Source organism: Melanotaenia boesemani, chromosome 18 (genome assembly GCF_017639745.1).
Source record: "Melanotaenia boesemani isolate fMelBoe1 chromosome 18, fMelBoe1.pri, whole genome shotgun sequence".
NCBI lineage: Eukaryota > Metazoa > Chordata > Actinopteri > Atheriniformes > Melanotaeniidae > Melanotaenia > Melanotaenia boesemani.
Window position 1 is genome coordinate 33,374,255 of NC_055699.1, and position 21,666 is coordinate 33,395,920.

Consider the following 21,666-nt stretch of genomic DNA (forward strand, 5'->3'; position numbering starts at 1 on the left):
GGCATTGTGGAAGGTCCAGAGAGACAGCTCCAGAGTTTCAGGTTGGAGACCCCTGATGTCGTGTTTGTAAACCAAAACTTACTGCATTTTCTTTTATAGCTGTAGGTCTTTTTTTAAAGGAAAGAGACATTTTGCGCATAACGATTAATCGCAGCATGTCATGCGATTAATCGTGATTAAAAATTTTAATCGTTGCCCAGCAATAGTTTTTAATCATGTAAAAAAGTTTGTGTTGCCTATGGCATGAAAAGTGCTTTATAAATAAAGTTTGATTTGATTTGATGAAGGCAGTGTCAAAAATGTGTATATAAAGAGAATGGCTCACAAATGAACGGCTCACAGCTGTGAATCGGCTCCCATCGTTAATTTAAAAGAGTCGTTCAAACAAATCGATTCGTTCCTGAACGTCACATCTCTACAAGGCAGTTGTGTATGATTACAGCACAGCTCGCTGCTTGCTCCTTGTGTCTAGTGACTGCACCGTGTGTGCCTTTGATGACCATTGTTGTTTAGATATTGGTATTTGTTTGACTAGTTACTTGTGAGTTTGAGTGCTTTATGCCTCTAGTAAGACATCTCCCTTTTGTTTATGGTTTTTGTGTATTTGTTCTCCTTTTGTTGTTAAGTTGCCACTTTGGGCTTTACCTGTTTGCAGGACATTTTAAGTTGGTTTTTGCTGTTGTGTATAACGAGTTACACTTTTATGGTGGGAGTTAATGAGAAACGAATGTTGTTGTGGTGCCTTCTTTTTTTGTTGGCGGCTTTAATACCGACACCCTACCTTGTTTTGTATATTTTATTTTATTGTTGTAAATAAATCACTCATATTGTGAGTATCTGTCTCCAGCCTTGTTTTGTTGCTACCCCTCTAGCCCCTAGATCACCGAGGGGTCGTAACACTCAACTTTTAACAAGCAGTCTCATACGGTCACAGAAACAAGCTTAAATACCAGTTTATGTTCTGAAACACATAAGACAGACTGACTTCAGTGATTATGGTTGAACACTGTAGAACTAGTACAGACAATGTTTATGTTCTTATATTGCTTAGTTATTTGGGTTGTCAGTTATATTGCGTAGTACAGAAAGACCGTTTGTGTTTTAGTAGTACAGCTTTACCTGGTAAGCGGAACTTTGTAGGAGTTGTTCAGTTGTTCTGGGGGGAAATGTTTTTGATCGCTCGCTGGCCCTGGTGTGGACATAAAAAGTTTGTCTGCACTGGCGCTAGAGCGTTCAACAGTCTGTGATTGTCCAGCAGATTGTAAAGTGTTGTCATCTCCAGTAAAAGGAAGCTAAACATTATATTCCTGGTCCGGAGTGTCTTTCATGCTGCACACAGCATCCAAAATATATCCTGTTAGCCGAAGCTAACAATACTTTTTTTTAAAAGTGTAATAATAACAACTAGCAATGTGTCTTAAAAAAGAATAACTGAACACTTCATAAAATATGCCCCAGTGTATGTGTTCCTGGAGTCTTCCCTGACAGATTTCACAGTAAATAGGGTACCCGTTTTAGTAGAACAACCAATTACTTGTAGATGTCCTGCTCCTTTTATCTTTGGGAGTTTGAGGTTGAACAAAAAGAAGCAATTATCAGGCTTCTGTCTCATTCAAAGATTAGCAATCCTTTTTTTTAGCACCATATATTTCAGCACATAATGTATTTCAAGCCACTCATACACTCAGATGCTAATGGGATTACCTGAAATAACATGAAATAAAGTAGTCCATTGGGATAAAAAGTGATGTGAAAGATGAAACTTACATAAAATAGATGGGATATCCTCCATCAAAATACCAGCAGTACTTCTTGGCTTCTACACACTGTAAGAGAAAGACAAAATGAAGTCATGGTTAAAAACGTAAAGAATTTACCAATACAGCACCTGTAAGCAGGAACTCCACCCCCCCGCCTTACTTTACGCAACTGTGTTTCATCTAATGGGGGGAAGGGAAGGGGGTGCCCTGCCTCCAGCACTACCCGACAGCACCTGGGTCCACCTGGACTCCCAGCAGTTTGACTACCACTTAATGATGACGTTCCCTTTAGTTTTGTTGTTCTTACTCACAGATGTAAATTGCTTTGGACAAACAAGTCTGCTAGATGACTGTAGAATAGAATAGAATAGAATAGAATAGAATAGAATAGAATAGAATGAAAATTAACAGATTATGATTTTATGAATTGTTACATATTAATGTGACAAAAAAAATCAACAATTTGTAAATTAGACTGGAAGTTAAAAAAAAAAAACTCTGGACAAATCTGCAGTATATGATGCGTGACTGACATCATCACCATCTACATTTAGCACAAAACTCATGGTACCTTCTCCTACTGGTTACCAGTCTGGTACCTCCTCCTCTTATTGATTACCAGTCTGGTACATCCTCCTCCTATTGGTTACCAGTCTGGTACATCCTCCTCCTATTGGTTACCAGTCTGGTACATCCTCCTCCTATTGGTTACCAGTCTGGTACATCCTCCTCCTATTGGTTACCAGTCTGGTACCTCCTCTTACTGGTTACCAGTCTGGTATCTCCTCCTCCTACTGGTTTCAATTTGATACCTACTCCTCCTATTGGTTACCAGTCCGGTACCTCCTCCTCCTATTAGTAAACAGTCTGGTACCTCCTCTTATTGATTAACACTTTGGTACCTCCTCTTACTGGGTACCAGTCAGGTACCTCATCCAATAGGTTACCAATCTGGTACCTCCTCCTATTGGTTACCAGGCTGGTACCTCCTCCTCCTACCGGTTACCAATCTGTTACCTCTTCCTCCTCTTATGGATTACCATTCTGCTACCTCCTCCTCCTCCTCCTACTGATTACCAATCTGGTGCCTCCCCCTGCTATTAGGTAACAGTCTGGTACCTCCTCTTATTGGTTACCACTATGGTACCTCCTGCTCCTACTGGTTACCAGTCTGGTACCTCCTCCTACTACTGATTACCAGTCTGGTACTTCCTCCTCTTATTAGTTACCAATCTGGTACCTCCTCCTCCTACTGGTTACCAATCTGGTACCTCCTCCTTCTCTTATTGGTAACCAGTCTGGTACCTCCTCCTCCTACTGGTAACGAGTCTGGTACTTCTTCCTCCTATTGTTAGGCAGTCGGGTACCTCCTCCTCCTACTGGTTACCAGTCTGGTACCTTCTCCTCCCATTGGTTCCCAGTCTGGTACCTCCTCATCCTACTGATTACCAGTCTGGTACCTCTTCCTCCTCTTATTGGTAGCCAGTCTGGTACCTTCTCCTCTCATTGGTTCCCAGTCTGGTACCTCCTCATCCTACTGATTACCAGTCTGGTACCTCCTCCTCCTACTGGTTACCAGTCTGATACCTCCTCTTACTGCTTACTAGTGTGGTGCCTCTTCGTCCTATTGGCTACCAGTCTGGTACCTCCTCCTCTCATTGGTTACCAGTCTGGTACCTCCTCCTTCTACTGGTTACCAATCTGGTACCTCCTCCTCCTCTTATTGGTAACCAGTCTGGTACCTCCTCCTCCTACTGGTTACCAGTCTGATACCTCCTCCTTCTATCTGTTACCAGTCAAGTACGTTCTCCAATAGATTACCACTCTGGTACCTCCTCCTATTGGTTACCAGTCTGGTACCTCCCCTTCCTATCGGTTACCAGTCAGGTACCTTCTCCAATAGGTTACCAATTTGCTACCTCCTCCAATTGGTTAGCAGTCAGGTACCTCCTCCAATAGGTTACCAATCTGGTACCTCCTCTTACTGGTTAACAGTCTGGTACCTCCTCCTCCTACTGGTTACCAATCTGGTACCTCCTCCTCCTCTTATTGGTAACCAGTCTGGTACCTCTTCCTCTTATCAGTTACAGGTCTGGTACTTCCTCCTCACATTGTTTAGCAGTCTGGTACATCCTCGTACTGGTTACCAGTCTGGTACCTCCTCCTCCTACTGATTACCAGTCTGGTACCTCCCCTTCCTATCGGTTACCAGTCAGGTACCTTCTCCAATAGGTTACCAATTTGCTACCTCCTCCAAATGGTTAGCAGTCAGGTACCTCCTCCAATAGGTTACCAATCTGGTACCTCCTCTTACTGGTTAACAGTCTGGTACCTCCTCCTCCTACTGGTTACCAATCTGGTACTTTCTCCTCCTGTTGTTTAGCAGTCTGGTACCTCCTCCTACTGGTTACCAATCTGGTACCTCCTCCTCCTCTTATCAGTTACAGGTCTGGTAGCTCCTCCTCCTACTGGTTACCAGTCTGGTACCTCCCCCTCCTATTAGTTACCAGTCTGGTACTTCCTCCTCCTATTGTTAGGCAGTCGGGCACCTCCTCCTCCTACTGGTTACCAGTCTGGTACCTTCTCCTCTCATTGGTTCCCAGTCTGGTACCTCCTCATCCTACTGATTACCAGTCTGGTACCTCTTCCTCCTCTTATTGGTAACCAGTCTGGTACCTCCTCCTCCTACTGGTAACCAGTCTGGTACTTCCTATGAATTAGAAAAGTAATCCTAGGAATGAGTTAAGTAATCCTAGGAATGTGTTAAGTAGTCCTAGGAATGAGTAAAATAGGCCTAGGAATGAGTAAAGTAATCCTAGGAATGAGTAAAGTAGTCCTAGGAATGAGTTAAGTCGTCCTAGTAATGAGTAAAGTAATCCCAGGAATGAGGAAAGTAGTTCTAGGAATGAGTAAAATAGACCTAGGAATGAGTAAAGAAATCCTAGGAATGAGTAAAGAAATCCTAGTAATGAGTAAAGTTATCCTAGGATTGAGTAAAGTAGTCCTAGGAATGAGTGAAGTAATCCTAGGAATGTGTTAAGTAGTCCTAGGAATGCGTAAAGTAATCCTAGGAATGAGTAAAGAAATCCTAGTAATGAGTAAAGTAATCCTAGGATGGAGTAAAATAGTCCTAGGAATGAGTAAAATAGGCCTAGGAATGAGTAAAGTAATCCTAGGAATGAGTAAAGTAGTCCTAGGAATGAGTTAAGTCGTCCTAGGAATGAGTAAAATAGTCCCAGGAATGAGGAAAGTAGTTCTAGGAATGAGTAAAATAGACCTAGGAATGAGTCAAGAAATCCTAGGAATGAGTAAAGTAATCCTAGGAATGAGTGAAGTAGTCCTAAGAATGAGTAAAGTAGTCCTAGGAATGAGTAAAATAGTCCTAGGAATGAGTAAAATAGTCCTAGGAATGAGTAAAGTAATCGAGGAATGAGTAAAGTAATCCTAGGAATGTGTAAAGTAATCCTAGGAACGACTAAAGAAAATACTAGGAATGAGTAAAGTAATCCTAGGAATGAGTAAAGAAAATACTAGGAATGAATAAAGTAATCCTAGGAATGTGTAAAGTAATCCTAGGAATGAGTAAAGAAAATACTAGGATCGAGTAAAGTAATCCTAGGAATGTGTAAAGTAATCCTAGGAATGAGTAAAGAAAATACTAGGAATGAGTAAAGTAATCCTAGGAATGTGTAAGGTAATCCTAGGAATGAGTAAAGAAAATACTAGGAATTAGTAAAGCAATCCTAGGAATGAGTAAATTAGTCCTAGGAATGAGTAAAGTAATCCTAGGAATGAGTAAATTAGTCCTAGGAATGAGGAAAGTAATCCTAGGAATGAGTAAAGTAATCCTAGGAATGTGTAAAGTAATCCTAGGAATGAGTAAAGAAAATACTAGGATCGAGTAAAGTAATCCTAGGAATGTGTAAAGTAATCCTAGGAATGAGTAAAGAAAATACTAGGAATGAGTAAAGTAATCCTAGGAATGTGTAAGGTAATCCTAGGAATGAGTAAAGAAAATACTAGGAATTAGTAAAGTAATCCTAAGAATGAGTAAATTAGTCCTAGGAATGAGTAAAGTAATCCTAGGAATGAGTAAATTAGTCCTAGGAATGAGGAAAGTAGTCCTAGGAATGAGTAAAGTAATCCTAGAATTGAGTAAAGTAGTCCCAGGAATGAGTAAAATAGTCCTAGGAATGAGTAAAAGTAATCCTAGGTATGAGTAAAAAAATACTAGGAATGTGTAAAGTAATCCTAGGAATGAGTAAAGTAATCCTAGGAATGAGTAAAGTAGTCCTAGGAAAGAGTGGCGTAATACTAGGAATGAGTAAAATAATATCTGAGGAGGAATTGTGCTACAGTAGAAGGTAAAATTTAACCTGAGCAGGTTTCCAGGTGTTCAACAGAGGTGTTATGCAGGTAAATATCTCAGGAAGCCATTGGCCGATGATGATGATGATGGTGATGATGATGATGGACACCTCTATCAATGGTCAGAGTCAGGAGGATCCAGGGATCGCCCCCACATTCACCTTGGAAACACAATGAGGATCCAGAAAGAAGTGAAGCCCAAGATATTCTAGGATAGGAAGAGAATCCTTCAACATAAACCTCCTTCATCTCCATGGAAACCAGCAGGACTTTCACTGTTCATGTCAAACAAACGCAGAGTCATGCACTCTAATCCGGTTGAGTAGTTGAGTTTACAAGAAATTGTTAGGAAACTTGTTGCCTTAAACCGTTTAAGTTTTTCTAAATGCTGAAACTAAACATGTCAAGTTACATTAACACGGGCGAGCATTAGACTTTACTCACACCCCTTAATTCAATTATCTAATTTTCTTCATACCCCCTGGTTATTTGAGCTAACTCTTAAATGAGAGCTTTGTTTTTTCATAATGATAACTTCTAGAAGATCTTTGCAACAGATTAGGCGCTCAGAACTGCAACCAACAGCACTGAGGAGAAGACAATAATAATCAGAAACCATCACTTCTTTACCCATGATGTAATATGTCAAGGCTGCTGCTGGTTTTTTTGTCCTGTACTGTCCGTTTCACTCATGGTGCCTACTTTAAAATTCAAACAGGGCAGAACTTTTTAACATTGTCTAATTGTTAACATAGCACAGCAATTAAAGCCCAGAACTTAAATTTATAGCTCAGCAATAAAAGAGGTTGAATTTCAGCTGAATCTGCATTTCCCTTGAACCTTTGTGCTCCAGACATGCTGAGTTTTGAAAGTAGCCTCGCCCCCTCTTACAGAAACATAACATGTTCAGTTTTCTTTGCTAATCATTATTATTACACTGCACGATATAGAAAATTATTAGAAATAACTTATTTGTTTTAGTATTTAGACACATTTTATACAAAACATTAGATGATAATTAATCAATACTAAAAAGTTCAAACAAAATCTGGGCTAAGAGTCATAGGAGAACACATTAGCAGAGTTTTTAGAGCTGGAATCAAACCTTTCACCACAAACAGCAACAGTAAGACCTGGTTTCTGGTTCTGGCTGCTAGCTCCAGAGTTTCTGTTATGCAGTGGTGAGACAGACGTCTCTGGGACCAGCAGAGTCTCTGCTGTCATGTGACTCCTGGTTTGTGTGGAGAAATTAGCAGAAGCTCAAAGTGGACAGAGCTGTTCTCATGGTTTCTACATTTCCATATAACTGCTGGGGTCTGAACTGTGTTTGGTTTGGATACCGACGCTTGGTGGAGTCTTTTAGCTGAGTTTCTCCCGTCATGTTGCTATGCTACATGTTAGCATTGCTGCTTCCTGCTAGTCATGTTGCTATGCTACATGCTAGCATTGCTGCTTCCTGCTAGTCATGTTGCTATGCTACATGCTAGCATTGCTGCTTCCTTCTAGTCATGTTGCTATGCTACATGTTAGCATTGCTGCTTCCTGCTAGTCATATTGCTATGCTACATGCTAGCATTGCTGCTTCCGGCTAGTCATGTTATTATGCTACATGTTAGCATTGCCGCTTCCTGCTAGTCATATTGCTATGCTACATGCTAGCACTGCCGCTTCCGGCTAGTCATGTTGCTATGCTACATGCTAGCACTGCCGCTTCCGGCTAGTCATGTTGCTATGCTACATGCTAGCATTGCCGCTTCCGGCTAGTCATGTTACTATGCTACATGCTAGCATTGCCGCTTCCGGCTAGTCATGTTACTATGCTACATGCTAGCATTGCCGCTTCTTGCTAGTCATGTTGCGATGCTACATGTTAGCATTGCTGCTTCCTGCTGTCTGCAGACATCTGTTGGACTCTAGGATCTCATGCTGAGGCATTTAGAGGGGTGTCAAATCAAGAAGAGGTTAACACTGAATTCAAGAACCAAATTTTAGACCCTCTTCCTCAACTCTGCCAAAGCAAAATGCCCTCTTTCTTTCAGACATCAAAAAGTCATCTATTTATTTAAACACATGTGGAATACAGCTGTCATCATTCACCTGCAGTCTTTTTTTTTCTTTTTTTTTTTTTTAACCCTGTCCTGTCCAGCATCCTAACATGCAGAACAGTGGTCTGTGTGCCATATTTTGCTTGACAGATTTGCTCTACCAAGGGAGACATGTTATATACATGGCTGCCCTTGATATTTTTATTATTTTTATTGTAATCTTATTTTCTTTAGTCTTTATATGTCAGTGCCGAACCTGACAGGGAGATAGAGGAAGAGAGAGAAAAAAAAAAAAAAAGGGAGGAAAGGACAGGATTAAAATGTGGAACTAACAGTTTTCTATGCTGCCCAGAACATATCACAAAAAAAAAACAATATAAACTACCACAGTACTACATGATACCAAAAGAAAAATAGGATGATGATGATATGAAAAATTACAATAATCATCAAACGTACCTGCAGATAAACGTACCAACACACAAACATCAGCTACATCTAGTGAGAAGCAGATGGAGAGACGACCACGTTTGTGAGCATGCACGTGTTAACGTGCATGCGTGGCCATGCAACAAGGAGGAAATGTGTACCCGCAAGGGGGCCGCGATCACGCCGCACCCCGAAGCATCAGCGGGGGACGGGGGGAGCCCGAGGCCCCAAAGGCCAAGCAGGTCCACAGAGCACCAAGCCCGGGACAGCCAAAGCAGACAGAGCAGCGGCCCACCCGGACCAGAGCAGAGAGGCCCCCAGACCGGAACCCCCGGCGTGACGGGGCAGGGGCACCGGGCAGCCCAGGGCGATGGCGAGTAGGCCCAGCAGGCGCTGGGCGCTGTGGTGCGGGCCGCACGGAGGGCAGGCGCCCCACAGGCCCAAGGGCCACCTATTCCCCCCAGCAGAGCCCCACCCAGGAACCCGACGGGGCCCGACCGCCCCAGGCAAAACCACCGTGGGTCACGCCAACCCGACACCAAGGCTAGGCACCCCAGGGACAAGAACATGTCCGCAGGTCCTCCCCCCCCCTCCCCAAAAAAAAAAAAAAAAAAAACTTTTTACCCCAACCCTTACCCATTCATTTCCCACCCCAACCCTCCCTACCCCCTCCCACCCCCACCAGAGGCAGCCCAGGGAGTCTAGGGCCTGGTGGGTCCCAGACCCGACCCTCTTTACATACACACATCCACACAACCACATACATTCTCCCTGAGGTCTCACCAGCCCCCCGATGCGGCACCGAGGGCAGCCCCAAGGGCAGACGGCGCCCAGTAGCACCCCGCACAGGACTCCAGGCAGGCACCGAACCTCCACCCCCCGCAGCCCCGAGTGCATCCCGGGACACGAGGGCATAGGAAGACCCCCGCCCCCATGCCCCCCAGCCTGAGTTGTGTGTGCATGAGTATGGGCTATTTATAATGCAATTAAAAACTGGAAGGAGCCATGAGATGGTGGTGGGTCCCACTGCTGCCAGGCAGCAGGACCCCCTCAGTGGCTCCTGTCCGCCCACCCACAGCCCATGTGCCCATCCCCCCCGAGGCCCTAAATGTACATTGATGTCTAGGTTGTGATTAAAATCTAGTGGGGCGGGCAGTCGCAGGGGTCCACTGGGGGATCCCGCAATGGGGACCCCTCAGCCAAACCCATCGCCTCCACCCGCCCCACAGTGCCCTCCCCAAGACCACCCGAGGTAAGAGGGGCAAAGGCCCGGCCCAGCCAAGAGCCCAACGCATCAGTGCCCCGGACGCCCACCCACTCCCGGCAGCCCACACCACATATCCTGGTCGGGTCCAAGGCACAGCGCCCCCATCCACCCCGAAGGAGCCCCCGGCGGGAGGGGAGAGAGCAAGAAGGAGAGCAGACTCCACCCCCATGAGCCCTAATCCCCCCCACTGCCCACCAGGACCCCCGCCGCCCCCCTTCCCCCTACCCCTCCCTTAGACCCAACGGACACATTGTAATCCCAAGGGTACCTGTCTGGCATCGGATCAAGCCCCCCCCCCCCCCCCCCGAGGCCCAGGAAGGGCCCACCAAGCTGGAGGGAGGCAGCCCCCAGACCCCGGGGCACCCCCCCCGGCTCCCACCACAGCAACCCGGCCGCCCAGCCCCAGGCCAGCCCCCCGACCGCCCCCAGTGAGCACCAGCCCCCAGGCCCCCAAGGCCCCGGATCCAGTCAGACACACCGTCCCCTACCTAATAGCCCTCCCGACCACCGACCCAGAGAAACAGCCAGGGCCGATGGACCCCCAAGGCCCCCCAGCCAGCACCACCTCCGACCCCCACAGAACGACTACACCCCAGCACCCCTTCCCACTACGAGATGTGACTAATAAGCGGGGTCCAGGGAGACTGAGAGTTAACTGATTGGTGTTTAATGGATGCCGATACAGTCTCTAGACTGATGTGATCCAACAGGAGATTTCTGTACTGGTTAATATTTAAACTGTTTTTAGACTTCCAGTTCACTAGAATAGTTTTCTTTGCGATACATAAGGCCGTGAGGACCATATGTGCTTTGTTAGTGTCTATATTAATGTCACTTAAGTCACCCAGTAAACAAAGTTTAGGACATGCAGGAATGTTACATCTAACCCATGTTGACAAATCCTCACAAACCTTATTCCAGAACTTCTGGACAGGTGCACAGGGCCATAAAGCGTGTAAGTAATCATCTGCTGTGTTACCTGTGCACTGTGTGCAGATATCTGAGTGATTAAGACCCATCTTGAACATCCTTTGTCCTGTATAATGCGTTCTATGGAGGACTTTGTATTGTATGAGTTGTAGATTTGGGCTGTCTGTCATATTAAAGGCATTAAGACATATTTGTAGCCAAAATGGTTGACTAGGATTGATGGATAAATCTATCTCCCATTTTGAAGTAGGTAGGGAATTTGAGTCATCTATTTTTAACATTAATCTGTATATTTTTGAAAGTAATTTGGGGGTACAGAGGTCCATAAAATCTGCTACTATTGGAGGAAGTTCCAGGTCTGTTCGGTGAAGGGGGAATTTTGTGTGTATTACGGTTCTGAGTTGTTGATATTCTAAGAATCTGTTGCTGTTAATCCCATATTGTGATGAGAGTGTATTAAAAGATAAAATGTTTCTGTTATGGATAATATGTTCAAAGTATTTAATTCCTTTGTTAATCCATTGGTTAAAGTTTAGCATATTTTTGTTTAGTAGAATATCAGGATTGTTCCAGATGGGTGTGAGTTTACATGGTATTACTGAGGAGTTGGTTTTTTTGAGAAATTCCCACCAGGCTGTCAGAGAAGTGCTGATGTTGACACTTCTAAAGCACTTTAGCTTTTTTTATACTTAAGCTGAAAAAACGAAGATCAGAAATTTCCAAATTGTCACAAAATGTTTGTTCTATATCTATCCACAGGTCATCTAGTGGACTAGGTTTGAGCCATTTTAGGACATATTGCAATCTATTAGCTAGGAAGTAATGTTGAAAGTTAGGCAGGTCTAATCCTCCTCTAACTTTCGGCTTCTGTAAAGTTTTTAAACTGATCCGGGGTGGTTTATTTTTCCAGAGAAATCGGGAGATGTGTGATTCTAGCGATTTAAACCAGGTAGAGGGGGGTTTCATAGGAATCATAGAAAACAAATACTTGATTTTGGGTAGAACCATCATTTTTATAGTGGCAACTCTCCCCATGAGTGAAATGGGTAGAGATTTCCAGCAAGCAAGATTATCTTCTATAGTCTTAAGAAGGTGAATGTGATTAAGTTTTGTTAGTTCTGAGAGCCTGGAGGGAATATTTACACCCAGGTATCTAATGTTACCTGAATTTAAGGTGATGCTGGGTAGATTTTGAAAGCTACAGTTGATGGGTAGAACTGTACTCTTAGACCAGTTAACGGAGTAATCCGAGAGTGATGAGAATTTATTAATTAGTGAGATTGTTTCAGATAGAGAGGTTTGTGAGTTCTGGAGGAATAGTAAAACGTCATCAGCATAAAGACTTATTTTATGAAATATATTTTTGGACTGAATGCCTTTAATAGCTTTATTTTGTGTAATTGCAGCAGCTAGCGGTTCAATAAATATAGCAAAAAGTGAGGGGGATAGTGGACAACCTTGTCTGGTGCCCCTTTGTAGATTAAAACTTGGAGAGGTCTGGTCATTTGTTCTAACACTTGCATTAGGAGAACTGTATAAGATTTTAATCCAGTTAATCAAAGATGGTCCAAAGCCGAATCTGTTTAAAGTAGCTAGTAAATATTTCCAGTTAACACGATCAAAAGCTTTCTCTGCATCTAAAGAAACTATTATTGTTTCCAGGTTATTGATGGTAGAATAATCTATTATATTAATTAGTCTCCGCATGTTAACAGTGGAATATCTGCCCTTTATAAAGCCTGTTTGATCAGGGTGTATAATGAGAGGAGTTACTTTCTCTAACCTTCCAGCTAATGCTTTGCAAATTATTTTAAGGTCCGCATTTATCAGTGATATGGGTCTGTAGCTAGATGGTATTGTGGGGTCTTTACCTGGTTTTAATAGTACAGTAATGGTGGCAGAGTTTATGTTTGGGGGTAAGTAACCATTTTCCTTTATTTGTGTCACCATTTTGAAAAATGTTGGGGCCAGTGTTGACCAGAATTCTTTATAGAACTCTGCTGGGAAGCCATCCGGACCTGGGCTTTTTTACAGGGCATATGTTTAAGGGCTTCGTGTAGCTCCTCCACTGTGAGGGGGGAGTCTAAGGCCATGACTTGTTCCTGCTGTAAACCTGGAAGATCTATATTGTTAAGAAAATGATAGATCCATCAGACAATGATATCCAAGTGTGATGTATACAGAGTTTTATAAAAATCTCTAAAGATGTTGTTTATTGCATCTGGGTCATGCGTAATATTACCTACTGAATCTTTAACAGCTGATATGGTAGATTTTTCCTTATTTATTTTTAACTGATTAGCTAAAAATCTTCCGGATTTATTACTGTGTTCAAATGTCTCCAAGCGTAATCTTTGCACCAGAAATTCTGTTCTCTTGTTAATTATTTAATTTAATTCCAGTCTAGCCTTCCTTATTTGGTTCATCGTTGGTTCATCTGGTGAAGCACTGTAGGCGTCTTCTAATGATTTAATTCTTATTTCTAATTCACTTGCAGTCTTTCATTAAATGTGTGGTTGCATGAAAATGCTCTAGAATGAATATTCATTCTTTTTTTCAGTCAGTAATAAGACATGTTGAAGCAATATTTACTTTTACTATAAACCTGGGTCTTCCTGCTGCCCTGGTGGATTTTGCATCAGTTCTTTAGGTCATCGGTGCTGAAAATGAAACAAGAGGACTCAAGACAAGTCAAAGTGAGCATCACATTACCAGTACAAGGTCTTAGCACAGAGTGCTCACATTTAAAATGGATGTGCTCACTAAATCAGCTGAATCAAATTAAATAGTAATGACAGAGTTAATATTACATGAAAAGACACGTCAGTGGAGCAAGGCTGTCAGAAATAAAGGGGCCACCCTGATTGACCTTAAAATCACATCTTAAATGATCTTGGCAAGTTCCCCAGTCCCCCAGTTTGGGAACCAATTCATGATCAAGTTTGTAGAAAACCTGATGGTTTCACCCTTGATGTCAGAGCTGATCAGGTAAAGGAAGATTTTTCTGGAGAACCTTTAGATATTCAGAGTTAAATTGAGTCTAACTGTATGTTCTCATGTCATAACTCTGGACCCTGGCGGGGCCCAGACGGGTGCTGCAAGGCTAAATAATATTTATAGTTTTTACACTGCTAGCAAAACATGGACAAATTTGTAACAGTACCAACGGGCAAACAATGATCAATCAACAACAGAGATTTACCAAAAAAAGAAAAAAAAGAGGCATCTCTTAGGCTTGACCAGGTGCTCAGTAATGGTGATGGTGGGTAATGAAGATATAGCTAAAGAAAGAGACGGTGCATGGTTGTGGGATCTGGGCTGGAGGACTCTACAGAAAAAGTTTGGGAACCACTAAAACATGATTACACAGTGGATTCAGCCTGCAATCTGCATCCAGTAGCAGTGTTTGTCCTGCAGGCCCAGTGACCTGCTGGGGAAGTATGGAGGAGTTATAGTGGAGGTATTGGGGAGTTATGGGGGAGGTATCAGGGTCATGGCGGTCTGAACACAGACAAAGCCTGACTGGTCGCCTCTCTGTGTGAAAATCCAGTGTCTCCTCTGCTCCTGATTATTCTCTCTCCATCAGAACCGGTGTTTTGTTTTCATGCATGAGTAGAAACGGGAGAGTTCAGATCTTCCAGCTTTCAGTCCTGCTGGGTCTCTGGAGTTAACAGATGGTGTCAGAGGGGTCGCCCTCTGAATTTCTCCTTTATGGTGTGGACAACAGAGATGTGACGTTCATGAACGAATCGATTCTTTTGAACGACTCTTTAAAATGGATGGGACCCTATTCACAGCTGTGAGCCATTCTTTTTATATGCAAATTTTTGACACTGCCTTCATCAAATCAAATCAAACTTTATTTATAAAGCACTTTTCATGCCATAGGCAACACAAAGTTCTTTACATGATTATAAACATAAGAATAAAAACACTCAATGAAATCTTTCACACAGTCACACGCACACACTTATACACACACACGCCAAGCCCCCCCCCCCCCCCCCCGCTAAAAATGACTGAATGAATAAATAAATGAATAAATAAGTAAATAAGAAGTAGTACAGTTGAGTAAAAATGAAAATAAAATAAATAACATGTGACATCATAGAAGTCTGATGTGTGATGTCTCCGTTCATGTGAAGCATCTATAGACAGAGATTATTGTTTGCAAACAAATACTTTAAGTTCTATCCAAAACATTTACTAGAATTTGCACTAACTGCTCAGGTTTATCCTTTTTTATCTATATTTTTCCTATAATTCTTTAATCGTGTATAGTAGATTTCATATAGGTACATATTTTGATTGTTTGTCATTCTTATATATTGTGAAGATATTGTGAGAACGAGCCAGTGTTTTGAATGGCTCTTTGAAATCCCATCTCTAGTGGACAATAATTTGGGCTTCAGGACAAATGTTGTTCGGTGGTTGTTTGCTAATAAATTTTGTGCACACAATTATCAGTGCGTCTCACGCGCATCCTGCAGCCTGATGAGACCGGAGCTGAAACACATCTCTCCGCCTGACTTCACACAGACAAAGCCTCAGTAACAGCTGTCACGGTTTCACGGCGGACACGCTCACCTTTAGAAATATCCACAATGTCAACGCGACACCCTCCAGGGTGTTCCTCATCTCCGCCGCGAGGAGAGCGGGTCCGCGCTCCGCTTCTGGGGGAAAAAAAGACGTGGTGCTCCTTTATCACGATGCCCGTTTCATCCTGCGACCGGAGACAATGGCAGGTCCAGCCGTTCGCGACGGAATCCGTGACAGGACGGATGGAAGCAGCCTGAGTAACGGACGGGCCACACGCGGAGATGAATCCTGTGACGTTGGCTTATTCCACGCCCCCTCTTCCTGCTCCTCTCATCCTGTAAATACGCGCGGCCCATCCAGATTTTAGCCCCTCCTCAGCTACCACAACCTGTGCTGACGTCATCTTAACTAGTCCCAATGATATAAATCTAAACTATTAGTAGAAAACCTGGTTTCTTGCAGGAAAACCAGACTCAGAAACTCCTGAACAGCTGGTAGGAGTCTGTAAGAACGACCGTTCCTGCACACTGACTTTATATTTTCACCCACAGTAACTGTTGTTTACTGCGTGTGTGTCTTATTACTAATAGATATTACACATGCATCTCACCATCTACCTCATGACAGTTTGTTGCACAGCTGATCATTCACTGTTGAATGTGGAACAACAGTTTATGTAGCACACTGCACATTTATGTACATAGATTACTTACTCAGTTTTTATCCTGTCTTTATCTTTAATTTTTTTAATTGTTTATTTATTGTATTTTATAATCTTTGTGGCATTTAGTGCAAAAGCAAAGTAAGAATTTTGTTGTTCAGGGAACCTTCTTTCCTTACTAGGCAGATGACAATAACCACTTTGACTCTTGAAGAGCTGATTACGTAAAGGAAGATTTATTGAGTCTAAGTTCCCATCGGGGTTGGCATGGGACACCATATCTATATAAATATAGACATCATCATATAAATAAATTTATATATATATATATATATATATATATATATATATATATATATATATATATATATATATATATTGCTGTACTCCAATGTGAAGGATGCCTACACAGCCACCCCCCTCCCCCCACTTGGAAAGTCTGACCACAACCTGGTTCACCTACAGCCACAGTACACCCCCCTGGTCAAAAGGATGTCTAAAACCACACACTCAATCAGGAAGTGGTCACCTGAGGCAGAGGATGCTCTGAGAGACTGCTTTGACATCACTGACTGGGATGTACTGCTGAGACAACATGGTGAGGACATAAGGCGCATTCCGACAGAGAAGTTCTAAGAACGCAGTTCTAATAACTGTTCTAGTTCTAAGAACGGCCCTTCTCCAGGGGAACTGTTTCATGTTGCATTCGCACATGAGTTGGGGGCGGTTGCGGGACCGATGTGACGCATACGTCTGCGACAGTGACGTGTGACTTTAGCGCCACATAACAACAAAACAAAACCCGCTAAAAACAACACGGCAAGCTAATATGGAGAACGAAGAGATCGTAGTGTTCATGCTCTGCTTGATGGAGATGTTACTGATGGACTATAAAATCAGGCGTCTCACGTCGAGGCTGGAAGGCTCCTGAAAGTCAGAAGATGAAGAATCCAGCGGCAGGAGATCCGCCGCAGACAAAGGAGACGACGTGTAAGTTTAACTTATTAAACATGCGCCGGTTGTATACGTGTCTTATGAGTAAACGTTTCAGACGGTTTTCTACTGTCTGTGTTGAGCAGATTACAATAAGTAAATATTTCAGACGGTTTTCTACTGTCTGTGTTACAATAAGTAAATATTTCAGACGGTTTTCTACTGTCTGTGTTGAGCAGATTACAATAAGTAAATATTTCAGACGGCGGGTTTATTGTAACTCGTGTTCTGTTTCAGACGTTGCTGCAGCTCATTGAACTCCTCACCGTCCGGCTGGTCCGGAGCAAAGCTGATAACTAGTGGGAAAAGGTTGTTCTCAATTTTACCGATGAGCAGTGGACAGAGAATTTCTGTATGTCCAGGGAGACATTTCAATACATCTGTGGCCGCCTGAAGCTGCACTGGAGAGGATGGACACAACCACCTGCTGCAGATACTGAAGGAGATGGAGAACAGCCTGGATGCTTCACCTCCTGCCTTCCAGCTAATCACTACACACCTCTTCATAATAAGCATCATGTTCTGGAAGTTCCACAGACAGAACATACATGTATACATGATGTACACATTTAAAGAGAAAATGTTCCATAGAAAATGTATCATTTCATTTTTTTTTATTTTTTTATTTTTGTGTGTGTGTGTGTGTGTGTGTGTGTTATGTGTAAAATAAAGATCTCATCATCTGCTTTAAGCTTTGTGTGTTTTATGGAATCATCAGTAGAAAGGTGAAGGAGAAATTCGTCACTGAAGGGTTGGTTGTGACTGAGTTATGGTTTAGAATTATGAGGACATAGTCACACAGATTTAGCGTAGATGAAGGTAAAAATATAAAAAGGGTGGTGAAATGTTTACAGGTGTGTAATTTGATGCCAGATCTTGGTTAAACATGATAAACTTCGTTCTGTGATATGGAGCATATTATAAAGTTGATAAACTAATGTAATTTACACCCAGGATAAGACTTAAAATGTAGCGACCAAAGATGGATTATTTAATATTTCATAGCTGTGATAAGTTAAAAAAAAAACTCAATATTTTTATTAGCTAATATTTTATAGATGTGGCCAGAGCACATCTAACAGACACAAACTGAAAACTTCAGACTCTTTACAAAGTCATTTATTTTTTATAATGAATAGGTACAGCAGAGCAAAAATAACTATTTACATGTGTGTATATGCTCTGCATATCACACTGGCTTTTCCTGCCGCACGCAGGAGTCATTTGCTGCGGCGTTGACCGAGTAAACATGTCGGTGGTACAAGCTGTAGAATTTACTGTTTTTTCGGTTCGTCCCGCCCCGGTTGTCGTGGTTCTTAATTTATTTGTAGTCTTGTGTGAATTTTCTACGTGCGCTGCTTCCCGTTATCCCGCGTTCTCTGACTGAGAGCTGATCGCCAGGAATATTTTTATATTTTGCTGCAAACCTTCAAAACCTCTCTGAAAATCCTCTGTGGCGTAGACAGTCAGAAGAGCTTCGACCTCCTTGTCGGTCCATTTATCGCTTGCTCTGTTGTTGTTTTTGTCCGTATGTGCAACCGTGTTTTTTAAATGTGGCGGGGACACAAAATGCGGAAATCTGGCAAGGGGAGTAGCTACCAGTCACCAAACACCTACGTCATGAGGGTTCCTATAGAACCCCGCTCAGACCCTGCCTCGGAGCAGGAGCTAAAATGGTTATAGGAACTGGGGGCCCTGGTCCCTAGTTCCTATATGTCGGAATGCGCGAAAAAACGGCCTGGTTCCTGAAAAGGTTATAGGAACTGCAAAAGGTTCTTACAGTCGGAAAGCGCCTATAGAGGAGCAGACTCACTGTCTGACGGACTACATCAACTTCTCGCTGGACGTAGTCTCCCCCAATAAGACTGTCCGTTGTTATCCAAATAACAAACCTTGGATAACACAAGATGTCAAAGCTGCCCTCAACAGGAAGAAGGTGGCTTTCATGAACCATGACAGGGAGGAAATGCAATTAGCACAGCGGGAGGTGAAACAATGCCTGAAGGTGGCGAGGGACACCTACAGAAGGAAGGTGGAGGATAAACTGAGTGAGAGCCGTATGAAGGAGGTCTGGGATGGTGTCAACACCATCAGAGGCTTCAGATCAAAGGCCATAACAGCGGGGGGGACAGTGGAACAGGCTGAACATCTTCTTTAACCGCTTTGACCAGCCCACTGTCCCCCCTCCCCCACTGCAGTACACAACCTCCCTGACTTCATCCCCTGTGCAGCCCCCCTGTCAACCTTTACCCCTCCCCCCATCTCAACACACTCCACACATAACAGCAGAACAGGTGAGGGGTGAACTGAGGAAGCTCCACCCATGGTAAGGGGAGGGGCACAGTGAGGATCCTCTTCTTGGATTTTTCAAGTGCCTTCAACACAATCCAGCCCCTGATGTTTCTGGACAAACTGAGGGAGATGCAGGTGGACCCCTGCTTGGTGTCCTGGATTGGTAACTACCTCACAGAGAGACCGCAGTACGTCAGGCTAAAGGACATCACATCTGACACTATTATTAGCAGCACAGGAGCACCCCAGGGGACGGTGCTGGCCCCCCTCCTCTTCACACTCTACACCTCAGACTTCTGTTACAACTCAGAGCTGTGTCACATCCAGAAGTTTGCAGACGACACAGCCATCGTGGGGTGTATCAGGGATGATGGAGAGGACAAGTACAGGAATCTGGTCAGTGACTTTGTCTCCTGGAGTCAGATGAACCATCTCCAGCTTAACACCTCAAAGACTAAGGAGCTGGTTATTGACTTCAGGAAGTCCAGCCCACAACCACGTCCAGTGACTATCAGGGACGATAAGGTGGAGATTGTAGACAACTACAGGTACCTCGGGTTGTGGCTGGATAACAAGCTGGACTGGACATGCTGTACAGATCACCTGTACAAGAAGGGCCAAAGCCGTCTGTACTTCCTGCGAAGACTGAGATCTTTTAACATCTGCAGGAAACTCCTGTGTATGTTCTATCAGTCTGTGGTAGCTAGTACGCTTTTTTATGCTGTTGTCTGCTGGGGGGGTAACATGACAAAAAGGTGTGCTAACAGGCTGGAAAAACTCATCAGGCGGGCGGGCTCTGTGGTTGGCATGAAGCTGGACTCCCTGGTGACAGTGGCAGGGAGGAGAACACTAAAAAAACTACTGGCTATTGTGAATGATGCCAGTCACCCTCTGCACACTGTCATCAGTGCACAGAGAAGCCTGACCAGTAACAAGCTGCTCCTCCCCAAGAGTAGGACCAACCGGCTCAGAGACTCCTTTGTTCCCCGAGCCATCAAACTGTACAACTCTGCATTAGGCAGGAGGGGGAGAAGGAGGGGGGAGAGGGAGGTGTGCAGTCCGCCTGATACAACACATGCACAATAACCCATACAAACAGTTGTAATAACTTATACGTGCAATAGTGAACTGGGAATCTGTACCAACTCTACTGTGTGCAATGCTTGTTTATATTGTTTTATTTAACTTATCTTATTGTAATTTATTGCATTCTATTTGTGCTTTTCTTGCACCTTATTGCCTCTATTTTGCTTTATACCTGTATATATTATATCTTGTACTTATCCTGCTTTACTGTTGGTGTTGTATTGCTGCTGGTACCCAAATTTCCCTGAGGACTCTACAAAGGGATTAATAAAGTATTTCTATTCTATTTTATTCTATATATATAAATTTATATATATACATATATATATATATATATACATATATATATATATATATATATATATATATATATATATATATATATATATAGTAGTCCATGTTGTCGTCCTCAGTGATCAGTCCGACAATCAACCATTAACTTCTTCTAGAAAAAAAATCTAGTCAATTTAAATTCCCCAATTAACAATAACTAAAATAAAACATTAACATCAACAACTGTACAAGATAAAACTGGTTGTCTCTTAATGCACCGGATCAACCACAGCATAATTCAACTTCTAGGTGCCCTACGTAACAGGAAAAGTTCATACAACTGACTCACTTCGTTTCAAAAAGGTCAAGCTTGACAGTGTACTTGCACTAAGCCTGGCTCTGTGAGGGTGCATTATAATGCCTCCATGACTGAACACCCTCTCCACTAGTGCACTGGTGGCAGGACCAGCAAGTACCCTCATAGCCACAGCCTAGGGAAGACCTTTGCATACTTTTTTCAGAAGTCCATACATAAGGGCTCAATATTAAGTCATAAAGATTTTGCAGTTGTAAATGAATGCTTACACATAATTTCTGAGTTTGCATCTGTAAATCAAGCTTGTCACCCTGTAAAAACAATCTGCCTGAAAAATTGTGTGCAAGTGTGCAGAAAAGTTGTTTGGGTGGTTGTAAAAAAGATTTGTATTTGTGGAGAAAAAAATAAAGTTCTTTTGCGAAAACCCTGTTCATAGATGCAAAGCACAAAGTTGTGTGCGAGCCTCTGAAGTTGTGGTTGCGAATTATGTCTGTATCTTTACACTTCTATCTGATTGGATGGCGACAAATCAAACTGTCCAATCAGAGCGCAGATGGCTTCCTGTCCTTCTGCACCGCTGCAGACTCTAAAAGGGGAGCAGAGTTTCAACAATGGATGAAGGTGCGAGTACGTCTGTTACGCCAGTGGGTTACAATTTTAAATATAGTTGAAATAAAAGTTCATATTTTATGTCACAAGTTTATTGA

The 21,666-nt window shown here is 43.0% G+C and overlaps 1 protein-coding gene and 1 long non-coding RNA gene across 2 annotated transcripts in view; one reads left to right on the plus strand and one right to left on the minus strand.

Annotated features, from left to right (window-relative positions):
- Nucleotides 1–15,446, minus strand: part of vopp1 (VOPP1 WW domain binding protein) — a 52,107-nt gene extending 36,661 nt beyond the window's left edge. Inside the window, exons 1-2 of the mRNA XM_041968483.1 lie at nt 15,387–15,446; nt 1,768–1,826 (exon numbers count right to left, since the gene is read on the minus strand). Of these exons, the coding sequence (XP_041824417.1) occupies nt 1,768–1,826; nt 15,387–15,437 (110 nt within the window). The 5' untranslated portion in view covers nt 15,438–15,446. The remainder of the gene's footprint in view (nt 1–1,767; nt 1,827–15,386) is intronic.
- LOC121629018 lies at nt 1,812–15,471 on the plus strand. The gene is made up of 3 exons (XR_006008316.1): nt 1,812–1,828; nt 4,566–4,569; nt 15,393–15,471. It is a non-coding gene; the product is annotated as an uncharacterized LOC121629018 (long non-coding RNA).
- Nucleotides 15,472–21,666: the final 6,195 nt, after the last annotated feature.